Here is a 26531-nt window from a genome sequence, read left to right on the forward strand (position 1 = left end):
ACCGGAAGTGACGTCATTCTGAAACCGGAAGTGGTATAAAAAATAATGTCATGTTATATTGGCATTAAAATAATGAATAACAAATACCAAATTATCAATTACGGCCTCATTGTGATCCGTGGAAATCCTCACAGAAGGTAGAACATCGGGCATAGGTGGTGGGGCAGGAATATCCCCATAGACTTCATGAAGTTCCTCTAACCTGGTGCTCAGAGCAGAACCTCTTCGACTGGTAGCATTCATTTTTTTCATCAACCACTCGGCCTGCTCCTCCAACCTCCTGAGCCTAGCATCGCGAGCTGCCAGTACCTCCTCCGACGTCCTATTGGCTCTCGAGGATGACGCTGCAGATCCCTCCGCTGATAATTCCTCCATCCTCTCTCGAAATTCTTTATCATCCTCTTTATCCGATTTTAGTCCACTTTCCTGCATTGTTTCTTTACTTCGTAATGTCGAGGTGTCCTCGAGGCTTTCAGAAGCCGTTGGAGGGCCGAATAGAGACTCCTGGATATCACCAGACGGTCCCACCACCAGGGGATCACTGAACTGAACTGTCTTACCGGCTGTTGGAAAGGGCCCGATCGAAAATACAGATACGAGATTAGGGCTGACCTCTACAGTCTTATCAGTGTCTTCAGGTACTGAATGTTGATGATTTGATGTGTATGAATGGTCTTGAGTGGTTTCTGCGGGTTCATTTTTGGTCTCTTCGTTACCTGACATTTTCGATTCGGCCTCTGGAGGTGATCGCTGGGAACTTGAAGGCCTCAGAGGTGTAGTCCCTTCATTTGGGCTTTGATTGTCATGAATAAGATTCTGAATGACGTTGGCGAGGGCTCGGTCCAGGAGGTTCTGAGGGCCCTTGGAGGACTCTGTGGAGGAGCTGTCCGAGGTCTCCGGGGTCGGAGTCCTCTGATCAGGAGATTCGGTCTTTGGGTCTGATACTTCGGTATCTGTCGGCTGCTCGGATTCGGTATCTGGAGTTGGCGCCCTTGGATTCTCCTGAATTAAAATATCATTGTTGTTAATAATGACAAAATGAGAAATAATAACATGATGAAATGAAAGACTAGATAATTGAACGATGAAATGAATAAAGAATTGTTAATCAAAAAAGGTGGAAATTTAATTAAAAAAGTACCTTTCTAGTCCTTCGGCGTGGGCCTGCGCGCACCCTCTCCTCGGCCTCTCCCTCCTCATCATCCGAATCGTCGCAACGATCATCACTGAAACCACTTTCGGCACTAAAACCGCAATTTCTACGATTACTAATATTTTCCCGTTTTACAATCATAAAAAAAAGACTTACCTATTGTTGAAGGAATCGTGTGCCAGCGCCTTTCTAGCTGCAAATTCTCTCCTCAGGTTTTTCCACTCAATCTCGGTGTTGGTGTTTTTCTGCCTCGCTGACTCCCATTTTTCCCGACAGTACTCCAGCTCTTGCTTCAACTCCTGGAGCATCTTCCGCTTCTGCTGGAGCTCATAGCGCAGAATCTTCTCGTGTGTATGGAGCTGCTGATGCTGCGCCTGCATTCGACCCACCACATTCCACGTTTTGCTCAATTCATCAGATACTGTTGACAGTCTCTTTTCCTGTAGAATAATATTATTTCAATATTGCACAAATGCGGGCAAACTGTTCCTCGTAAATTCATCCCACGATAATGAATTTTATACATAATTCATCCGAGACAAACTCATTCTATTTTTTTTTCAAACGGGAGTAACGCCATTTTTTAAATTCAAACATAACCCTAAAAATCGAAAGTTTTCTAAAATTTTGAACCGGAAGTGACGCTATTTTTAAATCATAAGTCATGATTTTTTTACCGGAAGTGACATCATTTCACAACCGGAAGTCGTAATTTTTTTGCCAGAAATGACGTCATTTTACAACCGGAAATCACCCATTTTTTTTACGGAAGTGACGTCATTTTACAAGCGCAAGTCATCTTTTTTACCGGAAGTGACGTCATTTGGAAACCGGAAGCCATGAAATTTAGAACCAGAAGTGACTCTTTCCATCGAAATAAAAAAAAAATCCCAAAAAAGACGTATCCCGCCGTTATTTCATCCCATTTTTTCTAGAATCCGAACCAAAAAAATGCAATAAAATTCTCACCTGTTCTCCCAGTTTGCTCTCCAGATGAGAATTGAGTTGCTTCATTCTCCCCATCTCCTTCTCCAGATGTTTCTTCTCGAGGATGAGTTCCTTCAATCGAATATAAGTCTTGCTGACAGAAATAACGAGTCTCGGCCCAGTGGGAGTGTCGACGGATTTGTAACAGCTGTTTGGATCGTTGGATAGTAGAGCAGATGAGGTAGAAGCAGAGGATCCAGCGGCATGACAACTGAGTAGCTCAGTGAGGACTTTCCAGACCTTGGGGAGATTATTAGCGATGCTCTCCTCCTGGGCGTCCTCTTCCTTCTTGTCAGGGCCTCCCTCAATGGTTTTGGACTTCTCTCGTCCCTCCACTTGTTCCACAAGATCCAGAAGGAGTTTTGGCAGAGCTGCAGCCTCTGTGCCCTCTTCACGGGCCATATCACTAATCAAATCATGATTCTCCTGCAGCAACTGCGTCAGCCTGTCCAGATCCATGTCCGCGGAGGAGGCACTTAGGAGCATCTGCGAGAATAAACTGTTGATCAAAGACATCTGATTCTGCAAGTCCCTGCAGTCTGCTTTGGTCAGCCCCAGCTGTGACTCCAGATTCGACACTTCTGTATCCTGTGCGTCCATCTTCTCCTCGGCCTTCTTGAGTTCCTCGTCCATCGCCTCTTTCTCCTTCATCAAGGATTTGAATTTGTGTCGAGTACTCACAAGATCTTTGGATGCTGAATCCTTCAAGTCCACCAGCACTCGCATCCTCTCGTCGTAGAGTCCCTTAAGCCTTCGGACGTCTTCCACCTGGTGCAAAAATTAATATGATTTTATCTGAATTTTATCATTTAACAATTTCATATTTTTATAATTCACTCACCTGACGATCATGTTCAGTCCTCAAGTCCTCATTGACATCAATCCTGAATTTGTCATCCCCCAGTCTAGCCACTATCTGAGACAAGATGTTCTTCAAACGATTCATCTGGTGCTCACGTGTCTCGAAGCTGTCCCTATTGGAGCTCGCGATTTCCTTCAATGTCTCGATCCTGTGGGCGTTCGTCTCGGGTTCGCACTCCAGGTGATACCGCAGATCGTCGATCTTCTCGATCTGGAGTCTGATGCAACTTCGTAATTCGTCCGACACTTTAAGAACATCCGTGAGACGTTGAGCGTCTTTCTGAATGGAATTGGGCTCTGACCAGGGTGATTTCTCCTCCTCCGGAGGTGTCGTTGTCGTACCGATGGACAAGGTCTCGCTTTTTCTCGGGATTCTCTCCGACTGCCTCTTCAGGAGGTCCAAGACTTTCGAGGTCTCCGAGTGCGCCTCTTTCTCGGCGTCCAACTCCTTCCGCAGTCTGTCCATCTCTGAAGAGACTGCAGCTATCGCTCGCTGTCTCGCTTCTCTTTTCAGGCACAAGTCTTTTTTGAAGTCCTCCAGAGTCGGTCGCTCCACTGACTCTTCCTCGGTTGATGTCTCTGCAGGAAAAATCAGAGATTGTTATAAAAATTATTAACAAATTCATGAATAACTCCGAGAAATTACAACTCACCAGCATCAGAATTTTTAACACTCTTAAAAGTCGCAATTATGTCATTCAGTCTTTTTATTTCCTTGAGAGACTCCTCCAGCTCCCCCTGTCTCTCCACTTCATCAGTCTGAATAGAATTCTCCTTCAACAAAGTCCCCGCATCCTCGACCCTTCTGTCAGGACAATCCCCTCGTGAATTCTCCATCGATTTTAATTTTTCTTTCGATATCTGAAACCAGAGGATCCATTAGCTCCAGCTTATCATCAAGAAATCGATTAAAATAAACATCTCCCTTTTCCCTCCAGTCCAACTCAAACGAAAATAACATTAACAATAAAAAAAAACACTTAAAAAAACGGAATATTAATTGCAATGATTTTTTTTTCTGCAAGAAAACACTTGAATTTTCAAATGAAGCTAAAAAATAATGGGAATAAACTAAATAAATCAATTCTCATGAATTTATCAAAGTGATAAAAAATGAGTATAACAATTTAATTTAAATATGAATTTTAATTCATTTTTTGAGATAATTTTTTCCACAAAAAAAAACAAAAGAAAATTCTCCACAAATTTTTCACGAACCTCGTAATCCCTCCGGACCCTCTCCAACTCTCTCCTGAGCCTCTTATTCACCTCTTTGGTCTCGATCTGCTCCTCCCTGAGCCTCCTGACCTCCCGGACAAGTCCTCCAGCCCTATCCTCCTCCCTCCCGCCTCTCAACTCAGCCTCAAGCACGCGAATTCTCTCCACAGCCCTCTGGTATTCCCTCCTGACGTACTCCTCATCCCCGTCGGCCCTCTTCTTCTTGACAGACCTCCAGTCATCCTCCACTGCACACTGACACCTCCCCATCACCCCCTCGATCACCTGCACCCTCCTCCTCAGGTCGTCCTCCCACTTTTTCAAATTTCCCTCCCTCTCCTTACTCAACTCCAGGTAGAGTCCCTCCAGCTGTCCCAGGAGTGCACTGTGAGCTGCTGCCAACTGCTGATTCGCCGCTGCCAAAGTCGAGACTGTCCTCGTGAGCTCCATCGCCTCCTGGTGTACGGGTACTCCCGATGCGTATTCTGATTGCCAACCGGTCATCTGGGTTGCGTAAGTCAGCTGAAGGAATTATTGATCGGCGATTAAATCGATTGATTGATCACGGGTGATCCTCACGGGTCGAGAGACACGAAAACACTGAGTGAATCGGCCCAGGGACTGGGGACAACGCGACGGACACGTGATCTGAAATCCACGAATTTTAGATCCTCTGACTCAGCATTCCTCGGAGAACTGAGGAATAGATTTTTTATTTGGAGATCAGCCAGTTAATCGATATTAGTTGTGGCTTTCAGAGTGAATTGAAAATCCGGGCGGACCTTGAGAAATCACCAATGATTAATCCCCAAATTGATATTCTTAAGAAATTAAAATTACTTCCATTATTAACAGTGAAAAAAACACTTATTATTTTACCGATACTGAGACTCGAACCTGCGATCTTCCGATTACCAGTCCTATGCCCGACCCACTAGGCTACCCTCATCTTATTTTTTAAAAATTAATTTTCTAATAGAGAAATTAACAAATAGTGGATACGGAATATTTAATTAGAAATAAGAAATGAATTGATATTTTAATAGACAATTAATTTCTCAAGAATAAATAATGAAGACAACGAAAATAATTAATTTGGAAAGCCAATGGGATTTTCAACAATTTCGTTCGGAATATTTTTAGATCAAATGGATGACAACAGGTTAACAATTAAAAAAATTATGGAATTTTTAAAATGGATTTGGAATTCAGAGGATTTTGAAGACTCGCGAATGAGAAAATTCAATAAATCCGTGAGTCCTAATTTTCTGGTGAATTCCTAGGGAATTTTAGGTGAATTCATTGTGTAAGAATTCTTTGTCGAATGTTTTGAAAAGACTCGAGGGTTTTGGATGACTTACCAAGGCCTCCTGTGGTTGGCGTAGGTTGATGGGTGTGGGCTGGTGCCACCATTCGTCATGGCGATGACTGTCCCGAGGTCTTGACTCCTGCAGCAGAAATTAAATGTCAGAGATGAAGAGGAGAGGAGTCAAGGGGTGAATTCTCACTTGATTCTGCGGATTTGATCCCACGGACGATTGGGAGGACATCTGGGAGGCCCTCGAGGTCCTGGGGAAACCCTGGAAAGGCCCTCCGGGACCGAATGGCGAGGGCAAGGGTGGAGGCTCGTAATCTCTCTGGTGGTGCAAACTGTGTCCCATCCCCATGGCTCGTTCTCGTAAATTATGAGTCGTTCGGTCGAATTTATTTATTTTTAATTCCCCTCTAAACAAAATAGAAGAATCTCTCAATTTTTAATTGAAAAAAATTCTCAAGAAGATCCAATTCGTCATCCATTTTTGTTATTATTATTATTATCATTTCTTACCCCTGACACCAATAATTTAAACTTCTGAATATTATTTAATAATTTAACTTTTCTTATTGTTATCATTGATGAGTAATTGTAATTAATAGAGAGTTCTGACATATTAGAGTTATAAATTATTGGAAATACGAATTATTGAATTTATCGGGCATTAATTTTCCCATTCAACTCTTCTAATTATTATAATTGATAATTAATTAATTGAGAGCTCTGGGATTTTGGAGAAGTAATTAATTTTGTGTTATGATTACTAATTATTTTGGTAGAAATAATTTTTAGAAGTTGCGAGTATTAATAAGTATTAATAATATTAGAACACTTTGGAATTGAAAATTGATGAATTGAAATTTTTCTACGCGGTAAAATGAGGGACGACTTATTTAGTCACTTGTAAAGTTTTATTTTTGGGATTGAAAAGGCATCCAACTACGTGTACTGCTCTACTTGGCTGGTTAATACCCCTTTGGACATTGGCAAGAGAAATTCTCTTTGTCAAAAACATTTCGTCAGAATTCGGTTTAATTTCATTATTTATCTTCCGCGGGACTATCCAAAATATACATTTATCCCCTCCATCGGTTGTCATAAACAAATAATAATTATTAACCAACATCTACCTCAGGCAAATATAATCATTGAAAATTGTATTTTATATAATCACTATTCTTAAAAGTCAAGAACAGTTCTTTGTTTAATGTTTATAAACGCTGTGATAATCATGAAGACTAATGTTTATAAATTTTTCTGTTTTTTTTGTGAATTGTATGTCAATAGTCGGAATAATAATAGATAAACTTTTGTTAAAGAAAAAAAAAACGGATTATCCGAAATAAAAAACAAGATCTCATTTAGAAATCCCGAATGTCGGAATAGAAATAATTAATAAACTATTACACAACAATGAAAAATCATGGAAATATATAATGACCTCGAGAGTCATGAGTGGACCTAGAGATTTTTCTTAAACAAATATTAAATATGGAGATTATTTGTCACGATAATTATTAAAATGTGTCTAAAATGTAAATAGAGATGTAAAAACTGAATAAAAATTTGTAAAAATTTTATCGTTGTTTGTTAATAATAATGAATAATTAATGAATGACTAGTGAGTGTTGAAGTAATTTGTTAGAACTTTGTAGTCTCCATTTTGTTACTCGAATGGAGAGTAAATTTAACAGAAACGAAAAATAGAAACAGAATATCTCAAAAGGTGGATGACACGTGGGAGATGGAAGAAAAAAATCGCTATAAATAACCAAACGCGTGATTTTATATTCCCGTAAATATAGAACACTCGGTATGAACAAAGGAATCGTAAAATTTCCTCGATCAAAAAAAAATATTCCAATTTCACTTCAGATTTTCATTCGAAGAAACTCAAAACATTTTCACCACTTCAACTTCACTTTTACTACTTTCCCCCCGACTCGTCACTCGATCAACAATTCCCTCCAACAACAATAACAATTATATTATTTCAATAAATTCTATTTGCAAAAGCGGAATAATTAATGAGAAGAAACTAGCACTTTATAACGCATTCACTCAAAAATGGCAATTTAATATTCTAGGTGGAATAAAGAGGGTCGACTTCGGATTTAATTCATCACGAATTATCACGAATAATTAAGTAATCAGGTAAAACTCACGAAATGTCGATGGTTCGTCGGATTTACAACGTAAAAATGAATATTCCTCGGTGATATGTGGACACCTTGCTGGATGCCAGCCAAATCGCCTCCAGTTTTCAAAGCACAAGCCTCTATAAATAAATTGAACCCCGAGGCTGAAACCTCCGCCCGGATTCGTCGGCTTCTACCCCAGGTCTTCATTTCGACAGGCGATCATTGATGACTTGAGGAATTGGAGCAGTTGGACGATTAAATCACAGATGGTATAATTAAACTGCATGATTGACGTTCACTTGCCGTTCCTCATTTATTCATTCTATTTTAATATTCACTGGAAGTATTAATTTTTTTTTTAATTCAGGTGCCAGTCCTTATTTTTCCAGGAGGTGATGATCTGGAAATGTAGGAAAAATTACAATCATTAATAACAATTGATGATGATAATCTATTTTTCAGGTTAATTTCAGGATTAAATTGTGATTGCAATCAATTAATTAGTTAATTAGTTTGTTGGTCAAAAAATGTGGTTTACGAAAAAGTTATTTGGCTCTCCAATTAATCATAGATCATCCCCAGGCTCAGGGTAAAATTTTCATTTTTTTATCATTTCCATTTTTCTTGGATTTTCTAATTTTGAGGAAAAATGATTGTGAGGAAAAATTAAAATGCATCATTTATTTTTTTCTGGAGAAATGATGATTTTTTAAATTGATTATTTCTTATTATTTTATTTTTATCATTTCGCAAGGGTCATTATTATATCCGATAATTAGATAATTAATTAGATTATCATCTAATTATCGAAGTGCGGGTGGATTTCTTTAATTTTTTAGAGAGAAATTTCCAGAAATATATGACGTCAATAGAGATATGAAAACACTTGCGCGAATATTGAGATTTGATAATTATTAATCTCTCGGAGTCATCTATAATCACTTTTTTCATTAATTAGTCTGCCTTGAGCATTTGATCCATCCAGTCTCTCATCATGTCCTTTTTACTTTATCCAATTCTCGGGAGTACTTTACTAATTATTTTTTCCGGTAAGTTTCCCCGAGAAAATGTTTCTAGAAAAATTACAATTATTAATTGCCAATAATAATTCATCAAGAGTTAATAATTACTGTCTCCACTAATTAATAATTAATTCATTGCAATGGATCACATAATGATTATAAATAATGAGATACGTTTCATAATTATTTCCATGACTTTCTGTTATTTATAATAATTACTTTGTCTCCCAGAAATAATTGAAGTACCAATTGTTATTCCCCCAGGAGTCAGTGGACGACTTCCCCGTCGCATAGTGTCTGGAAATCTAGCGGAACGTGGGGAATTCCCGTACATAATTTCCTTGAAATTCGATTTCAAGAATGATGATCACATCTGCGGGGGCTCGATAATAAGTCCCAAGCACATCCTGACAGCGGGGCACTGCGTAGACTGGTTGTACCCCAGGGACTTGATCGTCGTCAGTGGAACAACTCGTCAGGACGATGAAAACGCTGTTCACAGTCAAGTTGCTAACATCACGAGGCATCCGGGATTCGTCAGAAGAACGAAAACATCGAGGATTCAAAATGATCTGGCGGTTCTCACGGTTGAGTATTTTTCAATTACTTCTGGAATTAATTACTTATATTAATTATATATTAGTATTTTGTTTTTGATTATTTTTGATTCTTAATGGCGTCAGTTGAAAGAACCTCTTCATCTCGATGGGCACCTCCAAGATGCTGTTAAATTACCCGTTGAATCCTGGACCCCGGGTACTGCTGCCACCGTTGCTGGCTGGGGCTATGAATACGATGTTTTCAGTCCGAAATATTCCAAAGATGTTCCTAACGATTTGAGAAAACTGCAAGTTACGATTATTAGCCATGAGGAGTGCGCCAAGAAACGAGCTCAACCCTTTGAGTATCAGATTTGCGCCACCAGATCTGATGCCACCGTATGCCAGGTCTTCATTTCATTTTAATATTCACTGAAAATATTAATTAAAAAAAAATTAGGTGTCAATAATTATTTCTACAGGAATCACTGCTGTGAAAATGTAGTAAAAAGTACAATCATTAATAACAATTGATGATGATAATTGATTTTTCGGGTAAATTTTTTGATAAAATTCTGATTACAATCGATTAATATTAGTTAATTAGTTTTGATATTATTATGAGAGGGAAATATAGGAGAAATTATGGATTTGTTGGTGAAAAAAAGTGATTTTACAAAAAAGTTATTCATCTCTCCGAAAAATCATAGATCATCCCCCACAGCTCAGGGTGAAATTTTATTTTTTCTCCATTCCCATATTTTCCCTGATTTTCCAATTTTTGTTATTATTCCAGAGGCAAAGTAGTGAGAAAAAAAAATACAACATCGTATGTTTTTTTCTGGAGAAATTATGATTTTTTAAATTGATCTTTCAGGGCGACAGCGGAGGACCTCTCGTCGTCAACAACGTCATCGTGGGCGTCGTCTCCACGACCAGCTGCAGGCTAGGTTCCTACTCTGGTTACATGGACACGTATTATTTCAGGGAATTTATTCAAGACGCAATGAAAGAGTGAATGATGTAATAATTATTTAATCCAATTCTCTTATCGTTCTTATCTTGTAAAAGTTCAAATCCTTTTCGCTTAAAAAATTACTCCCTCTGTAATTACGCAACACTAATCTCAATTAATAAATAAATAATATCAGAAATATGAAATAGTTTAAATCATTCCATTCAATACGGAGAATTGATATTAATTATTGATTAATTAACTTATCACATTCATTGGAGAGGAAAAGATAGTCTTGACGCCTGTAATTTCGAGAAAGCATGGAATGACGATTATTCAACATTTATCTTCCCCAGAATAAATATTTACCTTAACTTGCAGTTGAACGATCTTATTAATTAATTAGGTTAATTGCCCCGATTAGTCTCCAAACGATTCAAATAAAATTGGGGGATCTTTTAATTATGAGTCAGTAATTATTCCTCAGTCTGGGACTCAATACTAAAATGATTTCCCGATTACGAACAATTATTATTGCAAATGTGTTAATTACACTTTTCATAGGTGAGTCTCATTATTATTTTCGTAATTTCTGATTACCGGAATGTGTGAAAAAAAATTAATTAGTTTAAATAAATAAATCAGAACAATTCATACGATACGAATTGAATACTTTTAAACATTTTGAATAATTTATTGAAAACAAATTGTATTTTTTTTGTTGATTACTAATCAAGAGTTCAGGAAATTATTACTAAATTTATAAACAGTTTAATGATGTATAAATCATTAAACAATTTTTATAATATCATATTTTAATTGAAATACTTTTTGAAATTAATATTCAATAATTGATGAAATCAATATTTGATTAATATTCACCGAAATATTTTTGCAATTAATATTATAAGAGTCTTAACGTTTTCATGTGCTCAAAAAAATGATAAAATTATTGTTAAATTGATAATTACGATAAAAAATTGATTAGAAAAGAAAAAAATCATTGATTGAGAATTTTGCAATAAAATCATTGATTGAGAATTTTGCAATAAAATCATTGATTGATAATTGTGCAATAAAAAAATGAATAAAATACTGACCAGGAGTCTCTGGACGTTCGCCGAGTCGCATAGTCCAAGGATCCTATGCAGAAATCGGAGAATTCCCTTACATGGTGTCCTTGAGGTGGAGTGACTACGGACACATGTGCGGGGGCTCGATCATTGGTCGACGACACATCCTGACAGCTGGACACTGCGTCGACGAGTTCACCCCCGAGGAATTGAACGTCGCCAGCGGTTTTATCAACCAAAATGACAGATCAGCGGTTGTATCCAAAGTCGAGAAGATCATCATGCATCCGGATTTCGTGAGGAAAGGGGAGGGACGACGACTCCAGAATGACGTCGCTGTTCTCATTGTTGAGTAGATTTTTATTTTCAATTATTCATTATTATATATTTATGCACAGGAGAGCACAGGGTACGTCAATTAAAAACCGTTCCGTTTTTAATTTTCAACGTTTTTATAGATTTACCTGAAGATGAATAAATAAATTGAAGTGCGAAATTAATGGTGGGTCGAATTTTTGGTGGAATTCATTTTGTTAAAGGAATTATTTGAAAGGATTATCTTTATTTATATATAAGGGCTGCTGGGGTTAATCAATTAAAAATCGTTGTCTTCTTAATTTTTCTATCCAATATTTTTCTATCCTTTCTATGAAAGGATAGAAAATCCTTTTTATGAAAGTAGAAACACAAAAATGAAGTTCACCCGAGTCGAAATATCTACCAATGCGTAGGACTAATTCCTCATTGGTCGAGTCGAACCGGCAAATTCAAATTCGGCGCACAGAATGCGCAGTAGGTCTCGTGTTTAAAAAACAACGAAAAGATAAATGAAGTATTTATTAATTAGTCGATTGATAAACATTCAAGTGAGTAATTCAATTTTTCGTTTAGCTGAAAGAAGATTTAGAGCTCGACGGATTTTTACGAGACGTTGTAAAACTGCCGGTTAAACCGTACGTTCCGGAAACTAGAGGAATCGTGACCGGCTGGGGCTACACCAAGTCCCTCCTGGATCAGGATGCCGACACAGACACTTCGGATGACCTCTTCAAGCTGAACCTGACGATTATAACTCATGATGAATGCAGAAAATTTCGACTTCCACCGTTCGAGTATCAGATTTGTGCCACCAATTCCCATGGAGTCGTGTGCAAGGTAATGCTCAGGTTTTCAACAAATACCCCTGAATCCACGAGAGATGACAAATTTTTCATCAGAACCTTTCCTGTAGAGAATTCCAAGACCTACAAAAAAGGTTTACACATAAATTTCGCTATCTCTCTTAGATCTAGAGATATTGCCGACGAAGCGTTACCCATTTGATAAATCGACTTGTTGAAAGACTTGAGAAATTGTTTAAACAATTGTAATTTTCTAGGGTGACAGCGGAGGACCGTTAGTCGTTGAAAACGTTCAGGTCGGGGTTCTTTCCACTTCGAGTTGTTTAATCGGATCGACCCCCGCTTTTATGGATGTTTATTATTTCAAAGATTTCATTGAAAAATCGATGATATAAAATTCTCTGCCCCCAGAATAATAATAATAATTATCGAAGCTGATGATTGTTATAATAAAAAATTACAATTAATACAATATCTATAATTCATAATTAATTGAAATCAGTAGAAGATTATAATTCCTCAAACTCGCTATTAATATTATTATTATCATTATGATTTATTATCGTTGCATTTTTTTCAATTGAATTGCTGAAAAATAAAAATAATAATGGATTTGAATTTATTATTCAATTCTGGCGCCGATTGTATGTAGAGCGGTAAAACTGAATTTTCCCGCCCTCTACCAGGAATTCCCCGATAAATACCCACCCCTGGCAAAAATGTCGCACATCCTCACCCACCCCCTTCCCCCCAACCCCACGTGACTGCATATCGACGTATCGAAAACTCGAATTCACCCACACTGAGGTCAAAATAAATGGTCAAATAGTAAAATGGCTGCGGCCAATCAGACGTCAAGTGTTCCGCACTCGTTCGGACGTCAGTGTATGTAGATCAAATAAAAAAATTATCGCGATGCACCCAAAAAGGGATAAATGATGTAGTGAAATTGGGTGGTAAAATCATGAGTGCAGATTAAAATCACGGGGTAGTGAATTTATTTCGATCTGTGGAGAGAGTTTGGGGCGGTTACCGTGCGGTTAAAATACGTCTCTTTTTTTTCTGCGGATGACACTTGCTCGATTGTCGCAAGTACCAGTGGGAAAAAAAAAACGTCACGTCGTAAAATAAAGGATCGACAAGTGGATAATGCACGTTCCAGGGAGTGAAGATTACGACGGGCATCTGTCGATTGATTCCATCAATTAGACGTAAAGGTAATGATCGGGGGGTGTAGATTAAAAAAAAAATGGAGTGTTTCCTATTGTTGGGGGATTTATCGAGCGACTGAATTTTTGAGATTATTTCTCTCGCTCGGGGTTTATTCCCTGCTCCGATTAATTATTCAGAGGGTCTTCCTCATTGATTTTTTTTGTGATTTGTATGGAGTCATGGGAATTATGAAATAAAACAGCTGTGACGTTAGGTTTGTTTTTGTGGGACACTGGGCTGGAGAGATTGACAGATTTTTGACGTTTCAGGGATCATTAGGAAAATGAACATAATGAGGAAATTGAGGGGTGGCAGTGCTGTGGGGGGTATGGGCTCCAGTACTGGAAGTGTAGATGATTGCATGGGGGGTAATCCACAACATACTGCACTTGGACTCATGCATCTTAAGAAACTTTTTTCCGAATACACCCATCCACCCAGTCCACTTTCGGAGGCCGAGAAGGATGATAAACTTTATAATATGCTGCCACTTTTTTGCAAGGTAATCAATCAGGGGTAATGGTAATCGCTGGCATTATTATTGTTTAAATCGGTGGACTAGTAATTAAGAATGTGGACTGACTCTCCTGGATAATACAATGACCAAAAAATATAAAATATAATTAATTATTATCAAATTGATAACACATTTTTTTTTCGATGTTTAATGACGTTTAATTTGAGGAACTAATTACGTTAATAACTTTTGAATTGATTGAGTTGAACAAATATTTATTATTCATTTAGTTAAGTATTAATGTTTATATTATGTTCTAATTGCGAAATATTGAAAATTGAAAGTGGAATGGTTTTTAGGTCAGTAATTCTTCAAGTGATTTGTCATTTAGTATTGAATTGATTAATTTATTTAGCCATGAATGTTACCTGAACCCTTGACCCCTTCCAGGTATTCGGCTCATCCCCATCAACGGACATGAACGAAAAATTCTGGGACATCCTAGCCTTCACCCAGCAAGTCTCGAAGCTGATGGTATCGGAGATTCGACGACGTGCCTCGAATCAGAGTACAGAAACAGCGAGCTGTGCAATAGTAAAATTCCTGGAGATCGAGAACAGCGAGGAGTCGTCAAACGGTTGGATGTTGCTGTCAGCCCTGAATCTTTTGGCAGCAGGTGACACATCCCTGATCCAGGCGATGACAACAGCATCAGTGCCCTCGACCCTAGTAAAATGCCTGTACCTGTTCTTCGATCTCCCAGAGATGTCAGACCTCGAGGCAGACACGAGAGACGCTGAGAGTGAATTTACCCCACGTGAGCGACGAATTCTCCTGCAGAAGATATTCGTGCAACTGCTGGTGCGCCTGTGCAGTCACCCCTACCCCGCAGAGGAATTAGCCCGCAAGGACGACCTGACCCTTCTCTTCTCAGCAATAACCACTGGCTGCCCCCAGTACAACGTAATGTGGAGAAAGAGTGCAGCTGAAGTCCTGATGACTCTATCCCGTCATGGATTAACCCAGAATGTTGTCGCTTACATCCACAACAAGGGCTGCATTGCCCTCTGCATCGACAACATGCAACGAGTACCTGAACTAGCCCCCCTAGAAGTTGTCGAGATGTTTGTGACGGTTTTCTGCTTTCTGAAGGACTCGAGCGACGTCTCTCAGACGCTCCTGGACGACTTCAGGTCCTGCCAGGGCTACATATTTCTGTCAGAGTTCCTCCTGAGACACGCACCATCACGCCTGGATCAGGAGGATAAGGCCGAGGCCCAGGACGCCATCAGAAATCTCGTACTGATGCTGGCATCATTGACAATGTGTGGCCACACTGAGCTCAAGCCCTCTCAGGCCAGCATGGGATCACTCTTCCAGATAATGGGCTTCACTCTCCCCCAGCCCAGCAATCGTGGCGGATCTGTCAGGAATATTCAGGCATTCCAGGTCCTTCAATCTGTATTCGTTAAATCCAACTCACCTCTCCTCTGCTGCACCATCCTCGACGCCATATCCAGTGTTTATCACAGTGATAATGCCAATTATTTTATCCTCGAGGGGCAGAACACACTATCGCAATTCGCTGAAAAAATCCACCTCAAGAATCCAGAGATACAGGAGAAGTTCTTTCAGTTACTCGAGTTTATAGTTTTTCAGTTGAACTTTGTGCCTTGCAAGGAGCTCATATCTCTGTCGATCCTACTAAAGTCAAATAATTCAGTCAATTGTTGTATAATGTGCATGGAGACACTGTTGAACATACTTAGACATAATGTTATATTCAAGGATGTATACAGGGAAGTTGGAATGCTGGAGGTGTTTGTGACGTGTCTTCATCGCTATGCCACACTGCTGAAGGACAAACAGTCGGCGAATGATCAGGGGCTTGAGTACAAGATGTGCATTGAGCAGGAGAGAATGGGGGCACTGGTGATGGAGGCATTGACAACACTACTGGCTGGAAATGTTCAGAATGCCAATGTCTTCAGGGAGTGCACTGGGGCCAGATGTGCTCACAATCTGGTGCCTTATATTGACTGCAGGCATCAGGCACTAGGAACTGTCAGGGAATTGATATTGTCAGCTGGTGGGGATGACGATATGGCAACACTCCTGGGGATTATGCACTCGGCGCCACCCAATGCACTGGTCCTGAAGACCCATATCTTGAAGACATTGCTGGCTTGTCTGAGGGAGTCTCACAGAACTAGAACTGTTTTCAGGAAAGTCGGTGGCTTCGTCTACGTGATGTCTGTTCTGGTGTCCCTCGAGGCTCAGCTGGCCTCTCAGCCACCTAAATCTGAGCCCTGCAATGAGGCCAGGAGCCACCAGGATGAGAATCAATTGCTGACGCTTCTTCATGTCGTCTTCCACACCATCAGCACAGCCATGAGGTTCGAGCCAGCTAATGCCAAATTTTTTCACCTGGAGATCTGTCAGTCGAGCCTCTGCGATACCCTGAGACTCCTCGGATGCTTCACCTCGCAGTTGAGATTGGGGGAGACAAGTATGAGGTCGTCGATGAATTTTCACAACACTCTGACAACTCTCTTCAATGGGAGTGTCCTGGAGCCCTCGTTTCCTCAGGATATGCCTAAGAATTTGGCATATGCCTGTCTATTAATGAGACTCCTTTACGACGTCGCCCTGGACGCCTTCGACAAACCCAGCTTCGCGGCCATTGGCACAAGGTCCCCCTCCCACCGACAATCATCAAGCCTCGAGAATCAGAAGTCCCTGGATTCACCAGGAAGTGGAAAGAGATCAGCGGTGAGCTCTCTGAACCTCAGCCCTCCTCCCCCAGAGCCCATCATCGTGCATCCAGGGATTGTCGTGGGAATGCTGCACCTAGTGCCCTCGATCGAGGAAGCCAGTGTCCCAGAGCTCGCCCTGGCCCTGCAGATTTACGTGGCTGAGGTGATAAAGAGTCTCGTGAGGACCGAGAGGAATCAGCAGGTGATGTGTGACGCAGGTATGGCCGGGGAGCTCTTGACCATGGGGAGGATTGCCCTTCAGGACGAGACTCATCCTCTGCATCAGCCTTTGCAGTACATAATTGAGAGGCTGGCAGCGCAGTCCCTCGAGCCCAAGGATCTTCGAGAATTTTTGAGGCTCGGCGATCCCCTCTGCTGCATCTCCCTCGACGACATCGAGCAGAACAAACCCAGAGGAGGACCTGTACCTCTCACTAGGATAAAAACCCTAGTCTCGATGACAACACCCAAGGACTTCAGAGCTCATGGCTCGTGCACTCTTCCCCCCTTCGTCGAGTTCGATATGAGTGCTGAGGGATTTGCCTGTCTCTATCTCCCCAGCATCGCTCCCCAGAGCACAACCCCTCCGACTGTTGTCTCAGCAGATAACAGTGTCCTGGGAGGCATTGGCTCAGGGGACAGGCTCTTTCCACCCCAGACAGGACTGACCTACAGCACATGGGTCTGCGTTGATAAATTCTCAGACTGCAAAACCGATCCCCATTGCGTGAGACTTCTGACTCTCGTCAGGAGTCCACCCTCAGGTGCCCGAGATCTCATCTGTTTCGCTGCTGTCCTCAGCGCCAGGGACAAGGCAATTATCGTCTCAACCCACGAGACAACGATGCCCCAGAGCAATGGAGAATGGGAGCCAGAGGGAATTGGAGAGAGTGGTGCACGTGTCTGGTGTCCGGATCTCCTCCACGAGGGCCAGTGGCACCACATCGCCATCGTCCTCAACAGAGCTGTCCTCAAGAACTCGAGTTTCTCGTTGTACCTCGATGGCCAGCACATCCAAAGCCAGAAACTCCACTACATCTCTCAGACACCTGGGGGTGGTGCTGCAAACTTAACAGTTGCTTCTCCAGTTTACGGTTACATTGGCACTCCCCCATGTTGGAGAAGATACTCAAGATTGACGTGGAAGCAGGGGCCTTGTCACCTGGTCGAGGAGGTCTTCAACTCCCAAAATATTCTTACACTCTTCAAGCTTGGGCCACACTACATGGGTAGCATGCAGGCCCCTCAATTCATCGGGCCCGAGCCATTTCCAGCGCTCCTCGCTGAAGAGAAAGTTGTTTTTGGTCTGAATGCCAAGGCCATGTCACAGCTGACACTCGCCAAGATCAGGAAGGTCTACAGCAGGGCTGACAACAAATCCATTGCCAAACAGCTGGGGATGTCGTCTCATGAAAACGCCACACCCATCAGAGTCCTCCACAATTCAGCTGGACACCTCAGTGGTCCTGCTAGGGCTTTGGGTGGTGTTGTCGTTGGTTACCTGGGGGTCAGGGTGTTCAATCCACGTCCAGTGGCAACAACCATCGACAACGTTGGAGGCTGTTCAGTTCTTCTTGGATTAATCGCCATGGCGCAGGACGTGGAGTCTCTCTACGCAGCGGTAAAAGCGCTCGTCTGCGTCGTGAGATCCAACCAAGCGGCCCAGCAGGAGATGGATCGCCGTAGGGGATACCAGACCCTCGCGATGCTCCTCAGGAGGAAATGCCCTCTGCTGAACAGTCACATCCTTCACCTGACGTTCAGCCTCGTGGGGACAGTCGACAGTGGACGTGAGACCAGTGCCATTCCCAATGTCACAGCCTTCCAGGATCTCCTCTGCGACCTCCAGGTGTGGCACGAAGCACCTGGAGAACTCCTTCGATCGTTGCTGGAGCATCTGTACGAGCTAGTAGCAGAGTCCAATGAGAAGAGAACTAATCTCAGACTCATGAGAGATCTCCAACTTGTTCATAAATTACTTCATATTCTGGGAGAGGTCAAGCAGAACTCCTCGAGACAGGTGCTCCTGGCTCTTCTGAGTATTCTCCTGGCTCAGCCCAGGCAGGCTGATCTCCTCTGGTTCGGTCAGTTTATCGTAGCGACTCTGCCAGTTGTCTCTGAGAAGCACCTGATACCCAGGGAGAATGAGGGCCTCAAGGAAGGCGAGGGTGAGATTATTTTACTGAGGAACAGGTGTCTTCAGCTACTTCACTCTCTACTATTCAATGGCAACAAAGTTAATGCAGCAATGTGCGACGAGTTGGCCAAGATTCTGGGACTCGACTGGGTCCTCTTGTTCCTCCAGCCCGGCCTCCACAGCACCACTGTCGTCTGGGGGCTGAGAGTCCTCGTTGCGGTGTGCTCCGTTCAGCCAATCCTCCAGAAATTCAAGGATGGCACGAGCAATGGAGGATGGCTGAGGCACACCGATCACAATAAAATGGCAATGGCCCTGGGTTGCCAGCAGCAGAATGCTCCAGGAGAGGTTAAACCCTCTGGACTACACGTTCCAGGATTTCAACACTTGGGTTGGTTACTACCTCAACATGTTGATCTTGTTCCGGAGCTTTATTTCCTGTTTATCGCCCTGATGATGGGACAGCCCATCAAACTACTGCCAGCTGACTCCAAACTCGAGCTTCATAATGTCTGGAATTTCATGTTTGGAGTAGCCGCCAATCACTCGTTGTCCTCCTTTGCCTCCAGAATAAATCTCTGTCCTGATGCTGTTGTTACACTTTTAGCTATGGTCAGGACAATGCTCAACATGCACTTCAACTCGCCGGATGGTATTCCAGAGTGGCTGAACGATTATCCAGTGACGATTATTCAATTTTTATTCTTTCTCTACCACAACTTCACGGATTTTATGCAGGTATTCATGTCGGCTGAGGTATTGGGGGCACTCGCTGGAACTCTATTCCCAAAGCCGTCGAGTGGATCACAAGACAGCAGTGGAGCTAGTACACCAGCTGACGACCAGGAGCCAGTGCTTGTGAGATCTCCATCGAAGGACATTGGACTGACGAATCATTCGGCAAGAAAATTCGTTATGGATTTTCTGAGGGTCATTGTAGTTGACTCTCTGTCGCTACCTGTCACTGCTAAATCACCAAGGGTGATTGATCTTGTCCTGGAGGCATGGCCGGAGTACGCCTCCACAGGACAGCAGACGAGGTATCAAACTGAGATTCTGTCGATTCTGATGGAGCACCTTCTGGCTGCTGATGTTCTCATTGGGGAGCAGGCAGCACTGCCAGTGGTACCTGGTGGCTCTGCCAACAATATCACGAGTAATGTGTGCTACGTAGCCGCGAGGATAGTCGATAAGCTGTGGCAGGGAGCCCTCACGAAAGATCCCCACGAGATCTTTGATTTCATTGTTAAACTCATTGGTCAAGCCAAGAGGCGACCTGGGGCTGTCAGCATGGAGGGCCTCCACCAGTGCCTCAACAGAACAATTCTCTTCTTGCTGTCGAGAACAACCGATTCCATCGCCGATCAGATGGCTGTCCTAGAGGCCCTCCACAAATTGACGACTCATCGACTCCTGGTGTTTGGTGCTGGCAATCACGAGCCTGAATTCATCAGCTGTCTGACCTACTGTCTCCTCCAGCTCACAGCTGACATAAAAATCATGCTCGATACCAATATCAAGACAACGTGGCATGTCAATCCCCAGGTGGAGTCGAGTGACGATCGTCTGACCTCTCATCAAGGTCACAATCTCATGGCAGTGGCAGCAACACGAGTCTGGGAGGAGCTCTACGTCTGCAAAAAGCCCGCCATCGAGGAGGTCTTCAAGATCACCCTACCACCACCGATTGGCAACGAAAGAGCGCCAGAACTCACAGCTGTTCGAGAGTTGGTGCACGAGCAGGCGACCAGACTCTGGCTCAACTACGTAGTCCTGGAGAGAAAGGCCTCGTACAGGGGCCCCTGGGAGCTTCACAATCAGATTCAATCGAAAATCCAGAAGGTGACTGGTGGACTGACACGACTCGCCAGCAGGACAAAAGTACGAAAGGAAGAGTCAATAAGACCTAGACTGCGACTCCATCACAGCACAGTTGCCCAGTGGACAGAGCAGCACGTTGCACTTGTTCGTGAACTCGCAGCTTCCAAAAAACTTCAGCAACAGCAGACGTATCAGCACACCCAGAGATACGTCTACCAGGAGTGGCTGCAGACCGAGACTGAATTAACGAGGGAGAGGGGCCTCTGGGGCCCACCAACAGCAACAATTCTGGATAAGTGGATGCTGGACATGACTGAGGGGCCTTGCAGAATGCGCAAGAAAATGATGAAGAACGAGCTGTTCTACATTCATTATCCCTACAGACCAGAGCTAGATCATCCTGACAATAAACAACTGAAGTACAAGGTTGCAACGAGCAACGACAGCAAAGAGTACTATTTGAAGCAATTGGGGAATAATTCTGGGATGTTCGAGAGGGAGAGGGATCCAGTGATCGATGACACTCCCCTGAATGTAAACGAGGGATCGACTGAGAGCGAGCCACCGATGGTGCCCTGCACTCTGGAGCGTCATGCCAGCGAGCCTGATGAGACGACTGAGGATAACGAGCAGGAGGAGGAGAATCAGGCTGTGCCTGACAATCAGACACTGTTGAGACTCCTCGAGGAGCACGAGAAGATCAGTCACATGTTCAGGTGTGCCAGGATTCAGGGGCTCGACACCACCGAGGGTTTACTACTCTTCGGAAAGGAACACTTCTACGTAATCGATGGATTCACCCTGTTGAAGAGCAGAGAAATAAGGGACATCGAGAGCCTTCCAGACGCCTACGAGCCCATTCTCCCATCTCCGGGCTCCCCCAGGAGGTCTCGAGCTATGAGACAGTGCTCGAAATTCAATTACGAGGACATCAGAGAGGTACACAAGCGTCGATACCTTCTCCAGCCGATGGCACTCGAGGTTTTCTCTGGAGATGGTAGGAATTATCTCCTGGCGTTCCCTAGAAAAGTCAGGAATAAAGTTTATCAGAGATTTATGACATTTGCCACGGCAATTGCTGACAGTGCTCATCAGTCAGTGGCGGGACAGAAGAGAACAGCTAATGTTGAACAGGCAACTGGTCTTTTATCGAATTTAATTGGAGAGACATCTGTCACTCAGCGTTGGGTCAGGGGTGAGATATCGAATTTCCAATATCTGATGCACCTCAATACTCTGGCTGGAAGGAGCTACAATGATCTCATGCAGTATCCCATTTTTCCCTGGATCCTGGCTGACTACGATGCGGAGGAGATTGACTTCAATGAGCCATCGACCTTCAGGGATTTTACGAAACCAATGGGTGCTCAGAGCCCTGAGCGACTCCTGCAGTTCAAGAAGAGGTACAAAGAGTGGGACGATCCACACGGGGAAACACCACCCTATCATTTTGGTACTCATTATTCATCAGCGATGATCGTGTGTTCGTACCTAGTGCGAATGGAGCCCTTCACTCAGCATTTTTTGAGACTCCAGGGTGGCCACTTCGATCTCGCCGACAGGATGTTCAATAGCGTGAAGGAGGCGTGGCTGTCAGCCTCCAAACACAATATGGCTGACGTTAAGGAGTTGATCCCCGAGTTTTTCTACCTCCCCGAGTTCCTGGAGAACTCCAATCACTTCGATCTGGGGTCTAAACAGTCAGGGGTTCAACTCGGTGACATTGTCCTGCCACCGTGGGCCAAACAGGATCCCAGGGAGTTCATAAGGGTCCACAGACTCGCTCTGGAGTGCGACTACGTCTCCCAGAATCTCCACCACTGGATCGATCTCATCTTCGGGTACAAGCAGAACGGTCCAGCAGCTGTTGACGCTGTCAACGTATTTCATCATCTCTTCTACGAGGGAAACGTTGACATTTACAACATAGACGATCCCCTGAAGAAGAATGCTACGATAGGATTTATCAATAACTTCGGGCAGATCCCGAAGCAGCTATTCAAGAAGCCCCATCCCTGTAAGAAGATGAGTGTGAGGACGTCGGTGATAGATCCAGGACCCATAACCCCGGGGCTCAGCATCACAGCGTCTGATCGCCTCTTCTTCCACAATCTCGACAACCTCAAGCCCTCGCTCCAACCCATCAAGGAGCTCAAAGGTCCTGTCGGGCAGATCCTTCACGTTGATAAATCTGTTCTTGCTGTGGAGCAGAACAAGTGTCTGATACCCCCATCATTCAACAAGTACGTTGCCTGGGGTTTTGCTGATCACTCCCTCAGGATAGGTAACTACGACTCTGAAAAGGCGATTTTTGTCTGTGAAGCTATGATGCAGAGTAGTGGAGAAATAGTTGCCTGCGTTTGTCCCTCCTCCAAGCTCATCGTGACAGCTGGCACCAGCTCTGTGGTGACTGTCTGGGAGTACTCGAAACGTCAGTTATCGATAAAGCAGTGCCTCTATGGGCATACCGAGGCAGTGACCTGTCTGGCTTCATCACCAGCTTACAATGTGATCGTGTCAGGCTCCAGGGATGGCACAGCGATCATCTGGGATCTGTCGAGGTGCCTCTTCGTGAGACAGCTGAGGGGCCACGCCGGACCAGTGGCTGCTGTGGCTATCAATGATCTCACTGGTGACATTGCTACCTGTGCTGCCACTTGGCTTCACGTCTGGAGCATCAACGGTGAGGAATTGGCAAGTGTCAATACGTGTGTGGGAAGGGCTGACAGAATGCAGCAGATCCTCTGCGTGGCATTCAGTCAGACCCACGAGTGGGACTCGCAGAATGTCATTATGACTGGGAGTACTGATGGTGTCGCCCGGATGTGGTCGATGGACTACGTCCAGGTACCCGAGGAGGAGAAACTCGAGACTGTCGTTAAAGAGGAGAAACGAATTGAGGGTGAAAGAACGCAGAATACTAAGAAGAGGGTTCACGAGCTCGTTAAGCAGATGAGTATATCAGCAGAGGAAGCGGGGATGTTGATGAAGAGTGGTAGTGAGAGCAGTTTGTCGGAGGCTGAGGGCACCAAGGAGGCCCTCAGGGTGCACGAGGAGAAAGAGGAGTGCTCCGATAATGAATCGAGTAATGGATCTGTCCACAAGGGCACGAGAAGTGCACAATCACCCACTGTTGTTCTCAGAAGGAAGAGCAGGGGTAATCCCATGTTCAGGAAGAGTGAGGGAGGAGGCAGGGCTGATAGTGAGGGGACCAGGGTGGATGAGGTTGCTGCTGCTGTTGACACCGAGGGTGCGTTGAGAACGAGCAAGAGTGATACCAGTCTCACTGACAGCTTCGTCATGGTCAACGAGTCTGACACCAAACCCAAGAGGATCAATCTGCAGAATGTACTCCGGGAGGGATTCAAGTGGCAGAGACAGCTCGTCTTCAGGAGCAAGCTCACCATGCACACGGCTTATGACAGGAAGGACAATGCTGAACCCGCGTCAATTGCTGCTCTTGCTGTATCGAGGGATCACAGAACTGTTTATGTCGGGGATACCAGGGGAAGGGTTTTCTCCTGGAGTGTCTGCGAACAGCCGGGGCGAACCGTCGCTGATCACTGGTTGAAGGATGAAGGAGCGGACTCTTGTGTTGGGTGTGGCGTCAGGTTTAATATTTATGAGAGAAGACATCACTGCAGGAATTGCGGACAAGTTTTCTGCTCCAAGTGGGTTCCCGATTAATTATAATTATGTATCAATTTATAAAAAAAAACATTTTTAATTGAAAATTCCCATTTTCAACTGCAGGTGCAGCAGATTCGAGTCTAAAATATCACGACTAGGAATATTGAAGCCTGTACGTGTCTGTCAAGGATGCTACGCCTCCCTGAGAACCCAGAATTCACTGGAAAGCAACAACACCTAATAGCAGAGCTCCAAGACCTTTCTACGTAGCTAGATGATTCTAAAAAGAAAAACCACCAAATGTCCTTCCACATGATTTTATTATTGATATATAGTTCCAATCGTGAGTACCATTTATCACAATATTTCATTGAGCCATTGGAGGATAACGATTTATTGAACAAATTGGATATCTTCGATGCGATGATTTTCCACTGGCCCTGTCGAAGATTGATAATTTCCATTTGTCATTGTTTCTCAGAGAAATATAAAGAGAATAGACGTAAGGATCGTTGATAGAGCCTACAGAATTATTTGTTTCCGTTCCCCAATGGGGATGATGTTAAACGTATTTCTGTACAATGTATAATCATGAATGTTAGGATTTAAGGGCTGATGCATTACTTACAATCTGTGATTTTTTTACTCGTCTCTTAACGAATTATTTTCAATAAGTTTTATTATTTTATTTAAAACCACTCAATTATTATTTAAAGAAGAATGATCAATTTACGTTTATTACATTTCCATGTTTTACTTCATTTTGGATTTTTTTTTCAATTTCGATGAATTTTTTTAATGAATCTATCAATCATTTAAAGACACTGTGCTATCATAGACAATACCATATTCGCATAAGATGTCTGAACAAATAATGAAAAGAACAAATATCTTGAGTAAATCCACCTGTGAGAGAAAATTGATGAAAAAATTCCATAAAAAGTTTAAAAAAAGAGGGAAAAATTTGATACAAAAAAAAATGAAGAGTAAACGGCTTAGCATAGAGTTACTATACGTGTGTATAGAGTTTAATGTGAAATTATTTAGACTAATAGTTTATAACAATCATGACCTATTGAATAGAATGAGAGCTTGGGGAATCTTCAGGAGACAATCGACTCTCGATAATCATAAATCATTCCTCGAAGATTTCTGAAGCTATAAATTAAGGGATGATGATTCGCGATGGAAGTATTAATTAAACGGTGATTTATTCCGTTGCATCAAAGAGAAGCCAAATCCATCGCAGAAACAAGGCTGAATCAGTGCTGTATAAAAAAAATTATCACGAGCAATATTATCTATTGTTAAATTATGAATTAGTTGAATTGAATATCGTAGGTGAGGAGTAGTTGGTAGGGGTGCAGGATAATTATTGAATGTTTGAAACCCAAGAGATTGGAGGTATCGAATAATTTTGTGTAAAGATTTGACGTAAAATTGAAATTTCAGAATGTTCTCTCGTTTATTATCGTCAGATTTTTGTGTTACTCGTCTTGAAATTATTTCTCATGGTAAATTCTTTAAATAATGAGATTGTGGCGAATGTTTCGTGAATATTTAATTGTGTAAAATCCAAAGAACGAAGGCACAACAGTAGTCTAGTCACAAGTGTGTCGTGCCTTTTGCATGAATTTGTCCGATTGATTTAATTTTTTCTTTCGAATCGACAAATCAGTATGGATTGACCTTTTAATATTTACCAGTATTATAAATTGATTTAATATATTTTTAATTGTACATAAGAACAATATAATTTATATCCGTCGTGAATTGGTTTTAACAAAAGATTTAGATAAAAAATAATCGTGTGTCTTTGTTGGGATAATTTAAATTAATTGTGATATTGCATTATTTTTTTTTGTCCATCGGTTGGAGTCTCAGTGTTTAAAAATCATCTGGAGGATAAGTAAATCGATTGATAATCGTTTTGTTTCTGGTAATTGTAGTAACGATACATGTGAATATAACACCTGAGAGTATGAAAAATAATTCACCAACTTTGTTACATTAAACGGATAAAACATGAATAACAATTGGTAGCTACTGAATATCTTGAAGTGTATATAATGACGCGAGTAAAGAGAAATAATTAACTAGCACGGAATGGCTTCTATCGCCCAGACATAAAAA

At 42.5% G+C, this 26531-nt stretch overlaps 4 protein-coding genes across 7 annotated transcripts; 3 read left to right on the forward strand and 1 right to left on the reverse strand.

Moving 5' to 3' along the window:
* Positions 1-26: 26 nt before the first annotated feature.
* LOC105266769 (rootletin) lies at positions 27-7866 on the reverse strand. 4 transcript variants are annotated; one of them, XM_011305172.1, is made up of 11 exons: positions 7700-7866; positions 5728-5944; positions 5581-5667; positions 4220-4741; positions 3655-3862; positions 2982-3580; positions 2123-2908; positions 1310-1593; positions 1142-1259; positions 717-1002; positions 27-563 (listed from the first exon to the last, which is right to left on the reverse strand). In XM_011305172.1, the coding sequence occupies exons 2-11, from the start codon at positions 5884-5886 to the stop codon at positions 49-51; spliced, it is 3564 nt and encodes a 1187-aa protein (XP_011303474.1). In that variant the 5' UTR covers positions 5887-5944; positions 7700-7866; the 3' UTR covers positions 27-48. The 4 variants fall into 4 exon arrangements, with proteins under 4 accessions (XP_011303474.1, XP_011303472.1, XP_011303473.1 ...); XM_011305170.1 differs by having other exon boundaries at positions 27-1002; positions 7700-7865; XM_011305171.1 differs by having other exon boundaries at positions 27-1002; positions 1142-1244; positions 7700-7863.
* Positions 7867-8669: 803 nt separating this feature from the next.
* LOC105266831 (trypsin alpha-like) lies at positions 8670-10344 on the forward strand. The gene is made up of 4 exons (XM_011305267.1): positions 8670-8724; positions 8929-9284; positions 9381-9644; positions 10114-10344. Exons 1-4 carry the CDS (start codon positions 8670-8672, stop codon positions 10252-10254), a joined length of 816 nt encoding a protein of 271 aa, XP_011303569.1. The 3' UTR covers positions 10255-10344.
* Positions 10345-10685: 341 nt separating this feature from the next.
* On the forward strand, positions 10686-12780 carry LOC105266832 (chymotrypsin-2-like). The gene is made up of 4 exons (XM_011305268.1): positions 10686-10755; positions 11295-11611; positions 12156-12419; positions 12643-12780. Exons 1-4 carry the CDS (start codon positions 10698-10700, stop codon positions 12778-12780), a joined length of 777 nt encoding a protein of 258 aa, XP_011303570.1. The 5' UTR covers positions 10686-10697.
* A 452-nt stretch (positions 12781-13232) lies between these two features.
* bchs (WD repeat and FYVE domain containing 3 bchs) lies at positions 13233-26504 on the forward strand. The gene is made up of 4 exons (XM_011305174.1): positions 13233-13602; positions 13867-14099; positions 14505-24439; positions 24522-26504. Exons 2-4 carry the CDS (start codon positions 13881-13883, stop codon positions 24637-24639), a joined length of 10272 nt encoding a protein of 3423 aa, XP_011303476.1. The 5' UTR covers positions 13233-13602; positions 13867-13880; the 3' UTR covers positions 24640-26504.
* The last annotated feature ends 27 nt before the right edge of the window (positions 26505-26531 follow it).

The sequence above is a fragment of the Fopius arisanus genome, unplaced genomic scaffold (assembly GCF_000806365.1).
Source record: "Fopius arisanus strain USDA-PBARC FA_bdor unplaced genomic scaffold, ASM80636v1 scaffold00041, whole genome shotgun sequence".
NCBI lineage: Eukaryota > Metazoa > Arthropoda > Insecta > Hymenoptera > Braconidae > Fopius > Fopius arisanus.

Excerpts from the sequence above, each read along its gene's own strand:
- LOC105266831 (XM_011305267.1), top strand. The coding sequence starts at position 8,670 with ATGTCCTTTTTACTTTATCCAATTCTCGGGAGTACTTTACTAATTATT. Across the intron at positions 8,725-8,928 it reads TTTACTAATTATTTTTTCCG|AAATAATTGAAGTACCAATT; the intron begins GTAAGTTTCCCC and ends TTTGTCTCCCAG. Across the intron at positions 9,285-9,380 it reads ATGATCTGGCGGTTCTCACG|TTGAAAGAACCTCTTCATCT; the intron begins GTTGAGTATTTT and ends TAATGGCGTCAG.
- LOC105266832 (XM_011305268.1), top strand. The coding sequence starts at position 10,698 with ATGATTTCCCGATTACGAACAATTATTATTGCAAATGTGTTAATTACA. Across the intron at positions 10,756-11,294 it reads GTTAATTACACTTTTCATAG|GAGTCTCTGGACGTTCGCCG; the intron begins GTGAGTCTCATT and ends AATACTGACCAG. Across the intron at positions 11,612-12,155 it reads ATGACGTCGCTGTTCTCATT|CTGAAAGAAGATTTAGAGCT; the intron begins GTTGAGTAGATT and ends TTTTTCGTTTAG.
- bchs (XM_011305174.1), top strand. The coding sequence starts at position 13,881 with ATGAACATAATGAGGAAATTGAGGGGTGGCAGTGCTGTGGGGGGTATG. Across the intron at positions 14,100-14,504 it reads TGCTGCCACTTTTTTGCAAG|GTATTCGGCTCATCCCCATC; the intron begins GTAATCAATCAG and ends GACCCCTTCCAG. Across the intron at positions 24,440-24,521 it reads GGACAAGTTTTCTGCTCCAA|GTGCAGCAGATTCGAGTCTA; the intron begins GTGGGTTCCCGA and ends TTTCAACTGCAG.
- LOC105266769 (XM_011305170.1), bottom strand. The coding sequence starts at position 5,886 with ATGGGGATGGGACACAGTTTGCACCACCAGAGAGATTACGAGCCTCCA. Across the intron at positions 4,742-5,580 it reads GCCAACCACAGGAGGCCTTG|CTGACTTACGCAACCCAGAT; the intron begins GTAAGTCATCCA and ends TAATTCCTTCAG. Across the intron at positions 2,909-2,981 it reads GGACTGAACATGATCGTCAG|GTGGAAGACGTCCGAAGGCT; the intron begins GTGAGTGAATTA and ends TTTTTGCACCAG.